Raw genomic sequence first — 11,326 nt, 5'->3', positions numbered from 1 at the left:
GCAGTTCCCATCACACAATCATCACCATCACAGGGAGTCAGAGGAGATGAGTATCGGAGCTCAGGGCAGGTCTGTAAACACCTCTTCACTATCAGCCTCAATGAAATGCGGATTATGACCAAGTCCGGTTTCTGTCTGACAAACCCCGCGGCCCCCGACACACCGCACTGCAGAGGAAAAAGGGAGGAAAAGGAGGAAGATGAAGATGACGAGGAAGGAAAGAGAATGACTGGATCCTACTGAGAGCACGATGTCGTATCTACAAATCCTGTCCAACCCTCTGCTTTTCTTTCTTTTGTTGCGACTGCGATAGAAAAAGCAGATGTCAAGTTCCCCGTCAGGGAAAAGCCCCGACGGGGAGGAGGGGGGAGGGGAGGCCCAGAGAGAGAGAGAGAGAATAGAACAGCCTTCCTGGTTTAGAAATAATAATAATAATAACAACAACAAGTCACACAAAATGAACCAAAACAAACACAACAAGAGAAACAAAAACAATGTGCAAACTTCTCTCATATAAATAGACCACAGTCACCGCGTTGTAGAGCACCATGGGAGACGGGAGGTTCAGGTGGTGTGTGTGTGTGTGTGTGTGTGTGTGTGTGTGTGTGTGTGTGTGTGTGTGTGTGTGTGTGTGTGTGTGTGTGTGTGTGTGTGTGTGTGTGTGTGCGTGTGTGTGTGTGTGTGTCTATGTATCAGTACAGTAATTGCATGGATCTACTACCACATGTACGAAGAGCTGCAGGAGCCACAGAGACTGAGGACGGATGAGAGGAAGAGGAGGAGGAGGAGGGAATCTAAGGTCCAATTCAAGTTCAAAGTTCAGCGCCCCCTAAGGTCAGAGGTCAGACCCAGTCCTGCAGCGAGCGCTTGCAGTGCACCAGCAGCCGCGGCGCCCCTTTGCTCTGCAGCGTGTTGATGATGGCGTAGATCAGTCCCAGGATGCACAGCACCAGGACCAGCGGGATGGTCACCATCAGGATGTTCATGGTCCGCTCCTCGCTGTCGTCCACCTTCAGCACCACGTCCACCTCGTTGGTGTCTTCCTCACGACCCTCGCGATAGTCTTCGTCTTTGTCCTTGTCCGAGCCTTTGCCCGCGTCTTTGTCCGTCCCTCCGCGGTCAGTTCCCTCCCGGTCTTTGCCCTTGTCGCCGTCTCGTCCTGCGTCCGGGTTGAACGGCGGGCGGTTTACGTCCGGGTATTTGCGGCCTGAGTCGGTGTCGGTGTCGCGGTCGGGATCCAGGTCCACGCTGCAGCCCATGAAGTCTCTCAGGATGGACTTGGGGTAGCCCGGCTCGCTCTTCATGCGGTGGTTGTCAAACTTCCAGTACTTGGAACCCTTATAGAAGAGGGTGTACGCTGAAATATAAAAGCGGAGCAGAACACGTGAACAAACGTAACACTGTGGCCGCTGCAGAAGCGCCTTAAGCTGCGATACCACCGAGTGCCACTAGAGGTCGGCTCCAAAAAGCATGTGGCTCCACAGACTCCCATTCAACTTCTCTCGTGAACTTCTCAGTCAATAAAATGTCTCCACCAGTTATCTCGGTGTTGCTAACTAAAGTCACTCCTTATTAGTTTTCTGGAGGTCCAACTGAAAATAATTCTGTCATAAATGATCAAATAATCCTCAAAAAGACATGTTTCGGGGGCGTGTCTGTTTGATTGACAGGCCTGTGGTACAGTCAGGTTATTATTTACCACACAGATATGAGAGAGCCTCTCAGCTCACGTTTAGCAAAAAGGCAGATATGTGTAACTATAGAAAAAAGTCCCGAATAACTAAACCTTTTTCTCAAATTTTCTGTGTATCCTAAATAATTTGTAGCATAAATGGAAAATGAACACCATCTCAGAGTGTCTCTCCTGTGAAGGACAGCCCTGGTTAAGATAACCAGGGCTGTCCTTCACAGGAGAGACACTGTCAGCTCAATTTCACTTCTCAACAGACACAAAACATGCATCCCCCCTCTCCCCTGACGATCTCACAGCCACACCCTGATTCTTTGTCTACCACAGACCCGCGTCACACACACACACACACACACACACACACACACACACACACACACACACACACACACACACACACACACACACACACACACACACACACACACACACACACACACACACACACACAGAGAGAGAGAAACCACTTGTCTTGTATTAGCTCACCTCCATCATCGGTGAGGAAGGCCCCCTTGGGACCGGAGGGCACCGACGACCCCCAGACGCTGATTGGCTTCGGGTAACCTCTGTCAGCCGAGCGCGACTGCTCGTTGAAGCGCCAGTACCTGCAGACAGAAAGCCGAGAGGAGGGTTGTTACCGTCTATCTAATCTGGTCACAAGAACAGAACAGACCTCACACAGCAGTGCGAGGCGGGCCTCCATGTTGACAACATTCAAATGTGATCTGTGTGTAAATAGTACACCAAAATAAAAACTATAGCCAGTCAGTTGTACTGTGCAAAAATAACCCCACCAGTTATGTACTGATATGTAATGTACTGGGTAGCAGCTGAATCTGTGTTTGGTGTGATATTGACAGGTTGTGCAACATTACCAGTCTCCTTGAAATAAGTAAGTGTAGCCGGACGGCTCCCACCAGATGGCTGCGTCTATTCGGTCGTAGGGAATATCTTGACCGTAATCAACCAGCTCAAGTGGATAGCCTGGTTCCAGGTTAGCTTCCCTGAACAGCCAGAATCTGTTTCCTGAGAGGAGAGGGGGAGGAGGGCAGAGGAGAGGAGAGGAGAGGAGAGGAGAGGAGAGGAGAGGAGAGGAGAGGAGAGGAGAGGAGAGGAGAGAGGAGAGGAGGAGAGGAGAGGAGAGGAGAGGAGAGGAAAATGACTTCAGCTCCATATTGAACAAATTGTGATTTCCATTCCTTTTCTGATTCAACAGGAACGCCTCCTGTTGAAGTGTTATAAATACAGTCACAGTGTCTGAACAAAGTCCATTTTCAGCTATTTTTCCATTTGGACTTTGTGATGTCACAAATTCACCCTCATGTGTCGTGTGTCTCAGCATGGCCCATTGTCCGACATTTTTGTTTGGAGGAAAACACAGAGCGCTCATTCTGTTACAGATCGAACAAGACACTCGCAAACTGGAAAACCTGCGTTCAGCCTGAGCATGCGACGCTCGGAAAACAGTCAGCCAATCAGATCAGATGATATCATCGATATCAATGTTCCTTAAAGACACAGACACGGCAGCCTCCTCTTGATCGAGCTCCAGACTGAAGCTTAAGAAAGAAGATGTAAAACTATATTGAGATGATTTTTGATAAAAAGTACTAAGACATCTTCGTATGGATATCTAGAAAGAAAATAAAACACAAGAAAAGTGTAAAGTATGGACCTTTAATGATTCTGTTTGATGCGTACATCGGGACATTCCCCATCCACTCCCACTCATAACCCTCATGGACTTTGGAAAATGTGAACACACACACACACACACACACACACACACACACACACACACACACACACACACACACACACACACACACACACACACACACACACACACACACACACACTATCACACTGTAAATGAGATGTGTACTTGGTTACACACACGTCACACACATTCAACAAGACTCACACGTCCACATTCTGACAGCCGCACACACACATGGTTGCACACACACATGGTTGCACACACACATGGTTGCACACACACATTTCATTTGCTGGCAGTTCCAGATAAGAACAATCCCAGGAACCGAACCAGCACTTACACACTTGTAAATTATAAGAATGCAATAATGATTTGTTGGCAAGCAATCAAAAAACACAGCAGAAGTGAGTACGACATCACTGACTAAGGAGTTTGGGTTTGGCTTGTAATTATCCATCAGGAGCGGCTTGTCTCGTGTCAGGCTGAACCAGATTTCTCGCTGAAGGGAAGGTTTTATTGTTTTTCCCAGTGTCAGACAGGGGGACTCTGTTCCCCTATTACATCTCTTTCTGGCTTCAATCCCCCCTCCCCCTCCTCTCTTCCCCACCCCCACCCACCCACCTCCGGCGGCCCCTCGCTTCTCGTTTAAAGCGAAAGCTCTACACTCAGCATCTGGAGAAAACAAGAGGTGACGCAATGTTTCCCAGGGTTCCTGTGGTGCCCGGCCCTGATGTAATATCCCAGGACTTATTTCATGGCTTTCCAAGACTATGAAGGCTCCACTGACCCAAAGGTTCGATTCCTTCTCTCCATGTAACGGCAGGATAAAAGTGTTGTTTCTTTTACAGCTGGGCTTCTTTGGATAAAAACTGCAATGAAACCTCAACAGCTGTGAAACGTGGATAAAACAACTCTCGCATGATACAGCGCAGAGAGAGAGAGATGGTCAACATCCCTGATGTTCTTATAGAGCACACATCTGGAGTACACCTCTTAAAATCCAACATATTCCAGATACAGGATGTCCAATAAAAAACACCGGCCATCCCTCCATCCATCCATCCCTCCCTCCATCCCTCCATCCCTCCCTCCCTCCCTCCATCCATCCATCCATCCATCCCTCCATCCATCCATCCCTCCCTCCATCCATCCATCTATCTCTCCCTCCCTCCCTCCCTCCCTCCCTCCCTCCCTCCCTCCATCCATCCATCCATCCCTCCCTCCATCCATCCATCCATCCCTCCATCCATCCATCCATCCCTCCATCCATCCATCTCTCCCTCCATCCATCCATCTCTCCCTCCCTCCCTCCATCCATCCCTCCATCCCTCCCTCCCTCCCTCCCTCCCTCCATCCATCCATCCATCCATCCATCCATCCCTCCATCCATCCCTCCCTCCCTCCATCCATCCATCTCTCCCTCCATCCATCCATCTCTCCCTCTCTCCCTCCCTCCCTCCATCCATTCATCCATCCCTCCCTCCATCCCTCCCTCCCTCCATCCATCCCTCCCTCCCTCCCTCCCTCCCTCCCTCCCTCCATCCATCTATCCATCCATCCCTCCATCCCTCCCTCCCTCCCTCCCTCCGCCCGCCCGTCTGTCCATCCATCCATCCATCCATCCATCCATTCATCCATCCATCCATCCATCCATCCATCCATCCATCCATCCATCCATTCATCCATCCATCCATCCATCCATCTGTCCGTCCTTCCATCCACTATATCAAACACCTGTATTGTAAGGTGATAAGTTGAACTTGGGAGAACAGATTCCATAGAAAGGAGGACACACTCACTGATACACTTGGTACAACAGTGTTCTTCTTCTTCTTGACATCCGTTTAGTTTTTAAATTTTAATCTATATGCAATTAGTAAATGTAATTTGAGCTCACTGAGATCTTACTGTTTTCACTGGAAATGGTTATGTCTATGAAGATGGAGGGCTGCTAATCACAGCTAGCGTTCCCCTGCGAGCTGGCCCTCAGAATCAGAGCCCGAGTGTTACTGGGTCTGGGGGCCGATGCTGATTCCAATTTAAGAAAGCAAAAGTTCAGAAGTTCAGATATAAATACATCAGTTGAAATGTAGTTATCAAAGATTTTAAACAAAAATATATAATGGTGGCAGAATGCTTTACAGTTTAATGTTAAACTTTATTGTCAGAAATGACATCAGTGCATCAACATTTAACTTCACTGTGAATGTAACAATTATAAATAACCGTATATTAAAAACAACACAAATAGAACAACATCTAAATCACCAAACCGCTTTTTCTTAATATTATTCGAAAAATAAATGTTTCAACACACCGATGACAATATATTTGTAGCAGGCCAATATCGGCCCATAAAATCAGCCAACCGAGGAATCAGCCAACCGAGGAATCAGTCGAGGAATTTTAAGTGGGCATTATTTTGATAGTTCTATTACACAATATATGAATAACAGTTCACTCAGTCGACATGTGTGCAATGGATTACATTGTCCATGCACAATATGAAGTGTTGATATTTGGTGTTTAAACTAAAACTAAACCATCCCCCCCCCCCCCATAAAGACACACAAAGTGCACCGTAGCAGGGAAGTGGGGAGTGACAATATTAACTGAGACACAGTGACAGGTGCCATTACTGCTGACTGATGTGAAATACATGCTGGGAGAAACTTTGCAGGAAACCTCAAAACCACATGTGAGCTCCCAAAGTCACCCCAAGAACAAGACCACTCCTGAGCGTGACCTATTAATGACGGCGTTTCACGAGACCGCCAGCACAAGACTGAGAAACGACAGAAAGTAAAGTTGATTGATTGATCTTAGTAACAGACATCCCACTGTTGTGCTCGTCTTCCCATGTCTTGTGCTTTCAGGTCTGGGAGTCTTACTTTCTTCCCTCCTTCTTATTCCTTTGTCTCGCTCTTCCTTTGTTAATGGCTTGTGGCCAAGTGTCATGCTGAGAGTCGATGACATCATTCTCCTCATTATCAACAGCTGCCCCGAAGCCTGGAGCTCCCAGAATCAAGTGGCATTAAAAGGCTGAGTTCTTCCTTTTTCATTCAACAACTTCATGCAGAGTTGTAAAAGACAAGCTGCTCTCGGTGACTCACAGTGTAAATAATGAGCTGTGCAGAAAAAGATTTATACTCCGCATGTAGAATACATTATGTACTGCTGCTTTCTTAAATCTTCAATTTTATCTGCACCAGATGAAAAAAGCTCAAGAATCTTGTTTTACTGCTCAAATATAGCATCAAGACATGTAAAGTAACTGTATCTGGGCTGTAAAGAAGAAACCACATGGTGTATATTTTTTTATGCATTTCATACATACGTACAAAATATTTTCCATATGCTCGGGAAACTGCGATATCTTATTTAAAGATGAAAAGAAGAGACTATTTTACCATAAAGAGCTCTTATACTGGCTGATGATGAGAACTGGATCATATGAAGTCGATACAGTATCCTATGACTGGTGCTGTGATTGTGTATTGACATGCCAGAATCAACAATGAAGCTTCACTGGAAACTGAATCCAAGCGATGTTTCCTCACTCATTGTTGCTGCTCGAGCAACACTGCTGACACACACACAGTGTTGCTTCTCTGTCGCGCAGCAAGCGGCCTAATTTCAAAACCGGGCACATTCTTAAAGGGTACTGTTGCTACAGGAAGTCCGTCATGCTCTAAAAGTGAATCATAACAGAAATGGATCATTTAGAACAGGCCTGTTTTCACAGCAGCAATATACACAACAACAGATGGTATGTTCATAGTCTGAAAGAGATTGCGGTGCACAATAATGGGACAAACATAACAAGCATGCATCAGCGTGTTTGCAGGTTATTCGCCGCTTACCTTTAAAGAAGACGAACCTGCCGTCGTGTCTCTCGTAGGCGGCGTCGATGTCTCCGGGCAGACCTCTCCAGAAGTGACCGATGGGCATGGGGTAGTTATCAAGAACCCTGTTCTTACGCACCCGCCAGAACCAGCGGCCCTGAAGGGACAAAAACAAGAAGTGTGTTTCAGTGCACATTGTTTCAGTTTCAGGTTTTATAGAGGTCAGTTAAACACATCTTCAAAAACCGTCAGTAATAGTTTCCTTCTTCCTCTTTCTTTTTAATTCCTGGCTGAGACTCAAAGCTTTGATATACAGTGAATCCAAAGTTACTCAATGCCAGAGTTGACTGAGAAACAGCCCTTCATTACTCATTCTTTGCCCTTAGACAACATTTCCATTCAGATAAGGACACGCAGTGTGAAAAGGAAACAGCTACTGTGAGACAGGTATTCCTCAGATCATTGGATCAGCAGCTCTTAGTTGTTCAGAGATGTAAACTGAGTAGCAGACTTTCTCTGTCGCAGCTCTGAAACTTAAAAACAACCTCCTCTTCCTGATCAGGTCATCAGCCAATTAAAAACCGATTTATTTTCACTCGTTTTCCACATTAATTTCCATTTACTTCTTATTTACTGCTTTTACTTTCTTGTGTGTTTTCTTCAGCTTTATTGTGTTATCAATTTCTAATTTAAAAGTGTCTACATTGCTTTTTCCTCTTATGTTCAAGTCTTTCTTATTGTTTTAATTCTATTTGATATTTTGATTATATAATTTGATCATATGCAGCCATTTGGTCAACTTCTGTTATGTTTAAATGTGCTGTATAAATAAATCCAACTTGACTTTTGTCTCTTTTCATTAGTCAACTGACTTTAAGTGAGGCCACACAGCACTGTTGTAAAGATTGGTGGAGGTTATGCCAAGCTCTGGAGGATAACTAGACCAGAACGTACAATAAACCAACAACAGCGGAACACTAGCAGGCTAATAATAGTCGGTCTGTGCTCTGCTGCTTTTATCACATCCCCTTATTGCGCTCTCTCTCTGTCGATCGCACTCTGCCACAAGTTTACTTTTTATACAGAGCTGTGTGATTTCAAGTCATCAGCACAAAACAATAGAAACCACCAGTAGCACATTTTTTTTTTACCCGAGAACCGAATGAGGCTACGGTTTTGTGAACACTTACATCCACCGTACACACAGTTCACGCTGGGCCGCAGACACATTTTCACCAGAAGTTTGCCGACTCATTCACGAGGGGTGAGTCAGTCGCCTTATTTGTCCTGGATAGTGTAACAGTAAAATGCTCAGTGCTGCTTCTTTCTGGCAAGCACACCCAGCGGTGTCCTTCACACGGGACACGCTGGCAGACAGAACGGCGCGAGGCTCTACGCAACGGACCAGGCTGGAGATGAGTTGGAGAGGTGAGAGGCAGAGCGGGTCAGAGGATGATTTTCCTTTCTGACAGCTCCCTGCATTGACCAGATAACGTCGGAATTGACCATATTAGACCACAGCAGAACAGAGCAGACCTCAGCGTGGGAGTTTCAATATTGAGAGCAGCTCCATGTGCTCCGCCGGCTGTCTTTATGTCCAGTCATCTGCTGTGAAGTGCACAAAAGAAAGAGGCAACTTTCCCTGCAGAATGACAGCCTCTTTCTTCTGCTAATGGACAGGACTCCTGGAGGAGAGAGTGGTACCGATGTGCTACAGATTACTCCCCCTCATACAGCACATAGCGTAAGTGATTCAGACTGTGAAGAATGACAGGAGAGAAAAACCCTGTCCACCAGTAATAACTACAGTTTCTGAACAGTGAAGGAGGATAATTCATCTCCAGCCAAGCGCTAAATGCTAACAGAAACACATGAACTGGTAATAGTCAGAGCTCGCTGATAACATCTTGATCTGAAGTGTGTCTGTCACTCATCAATCTTCATTCTCTCTGACATACTCTCTCACTACAGAGACAGAGGACACAAAGGCAGACCGAAAACTGCAACCTTAGACCCGTTTCTTTCCTCGATGCATGCTGTTTAAAAAGCTTCGGATTAAATGTACATGAATGTTACTGTACATGTGCTGATACATCCTGTAAAACAGCCTACAACAGTAGCTCTTTGAGAAAATTTCAACTGGGGGTCGCCAACTTTTTTTCCTCTGAGAGGGCCTCATGTAGCTCTTGGACACTTTAATATTTATTCATAAAGCTGAGTGCCACCCAAATCAGCTGAATAAGCTTTTTTTATGGGAACAATTGATATTCAACACACACTCAACCAGTAGCTACTGGTTGGAGACCCCTGATTTAAACCAAGCAATGCTGATGTTAAGCAGGTCTATTGTTTCCCAGATTCACAGTCTTGGTTCGGCATGTTAGCATGCTCACGTATGCCACGAAAGTATTTAACAAGCTACGACTTTCACCTGACGATGGTGAAAGAAGTGATTTCATTTCACCCTGAATCAGATTCAATGATAATCCATCCATCACATATCACTACAAAAACAAAATGTAAGTGGTGGCAGTAAAGAAGCAGTCAGGGAATCACCGAAGTTATTCGGATTCCTCCTGTGGGTCCTGAATATCTGTACAAAACATCACAGAGATTCATTTTACAGTTTATTTCCGTTTGGACAGAAGTGTTGACAGACAGAGCACCACTGGCATCCACACAGCCACACTGTGAGCAGCTACAAATGAAAAAACAATGCCCAGATTGTTTCCCTATTGTGAGCTTGCAATTAACTTTAGGCCTAAGCTGCGAGAGACAGATAAAGAAACATGCACATAAATGATAATTACAGATTTAGCCAGTTGTAATGACTAAAATTGATAAAACTAAACTGACTACTAAAAATAATGTACTTGCTTTTGGTCTGCATTCACGCTGATCAGGTGGTTTGTATTTTAAGAACGGCTGGCAGGCAATGAATTGGTTAATTCTGGACACGGATTAATGCTGTCCAGGCGAGCTTCGTGACTTTGGATGAAACCCAGGAACACAGACATTACCGGCTGAGATGAAACCCAAGAGCGCAGATATAACGGTTTGACCAAGTGCAGCACACGTCCAGGCAGCTGCACGTCACATCTTGTAACCACTGGTCAGTGTCAAGCACACTCGCAGTACAAGATAGGAGGCAGTCGGAGGCGGATCTGTGAGCGAGGAGGGACGGGGCTCTGCTGTGGGGTGGACATCAGAAACTCCTTCTAGAAATGTCTGACAACTGTCGGAATAATGCTTCTCAGAAACATTTGCATCATTTCTATAAACAAAACTGCTTTATATTCCACCCTTGATTTATGCATGTCAAGAGGTTTACTGGGATCCAGCTCCAGACGTGTTTGACAGTTTGACACTGTTGAATATTTCAGCTGCTGAACTCCCTCCTGCTGCAGTTTGCTGATTTCAAAAATGTTCATGGAAACGTTTCTGGAGGTGAAACTGAGGCTTTCTTAGAGCGAAGACTGGGCGTGCTCTGTCTAATATCTGCAAAGCTCTTCACTTTTCAAAGTTATCAACAGTACACACCTCCTCTAACCTCTCCCACTCAAACACATCATTACTTATCTTTGGAGACCTGAGCTATGTGTGGACCATCACCAAATAAATCCTGAGGCTGTGAAAATAAACCAGGAGGAAACTTTGAGAGCAACCACATGAACCTCTTGCATCACTGACTCTGACCGGGAACTGGAACCTCCACTGGAGAGACACGTCACATAACAAATAACAACTGGACTGCACTGCATAATATCAGAAATGTCCTAAATCTCTGTCTGTATGTCCTCGGCATAGCTCAGCTTCACCCGGTTATTTTCTACCTGGTCATGGTTCTCTTTTGGCCTGAGACACATCACGCGGCGTTGGTGAAGAATCTCCACGTCCTCTATTAAATGATAAAATGACATAAAATGATAATGTCTGGTGACGTGGTGGAGTCATACTGACAGGCGATTTTCAATGGGCACTGTACTATAAAAACAAATAATAAAGCCCAGCAAAATGATCGGGTTAAATACTGGCACGAACTTCTCTAAGACTCTCAGAGGTACAAACGAG

General features: G+C 45.5%; 1 protein-coding gene across 1 annotated transcript in view; it reads right to left on the bottom strand.

Moving 5' to 3' along the window:
• Nucleotides 1–363: 363 nt before the first annotated feature.
• The window catches only part of mmp15b (matrix metallopeptidase 15b), a 29,727-nt gene continuing 18,764 nt past the window's right edge, over nucleotides 364–11,326 (bottom strand). Inside the window, exons 7-10 of the mRNA XM_069709829.1 lie at nucleotides 7,274–7,412; nucleotides 2,566–2,716; nucleotides 2,177–2,295; nucleotides 364–1,357 (exon numbers count right to left, since the gene is read on the bottom strand). Of these exons, the coding sequence (XP_069565930.1) occupies nucleotides 843–1,357; nucleotides 2,177–2,295; nucleotides 2,566–2,716; nucleotides 7,274–7,412 (924 nt within the window). The 3' untranslated portion in view covers nucleotides 364–842. The remainder of the gene's footprint in view (nucleotides 1,358–2,176; nucleotides 2,296–2,565; nucleotides 2,717–7,273; nucleotides 7,413–11,326) is intronic.

The sequence above is a fragment of the Brachyistius frenatus genome, unplaced genomic scaffold (assembly GCF_029030835.1).
Source record: "Brachyistius frenatus isolate BFR_SWC_R1_liver_20210118 unplaced genomic scaffold, ASM2903083v1 Contig_86, whole genome shotgun sequence".
Lineage (NCBI taxonomy): Eukaryota > Metazoa > Chordata > Actinopteri > Embiotocidae > Brachyistius > Brachyistius frenatus.
The sequence above is the reverse complement of the archived record's forward strand: the minus strand, read 5'-3'. Positions and strand labels throughout refer to the sequence as shown.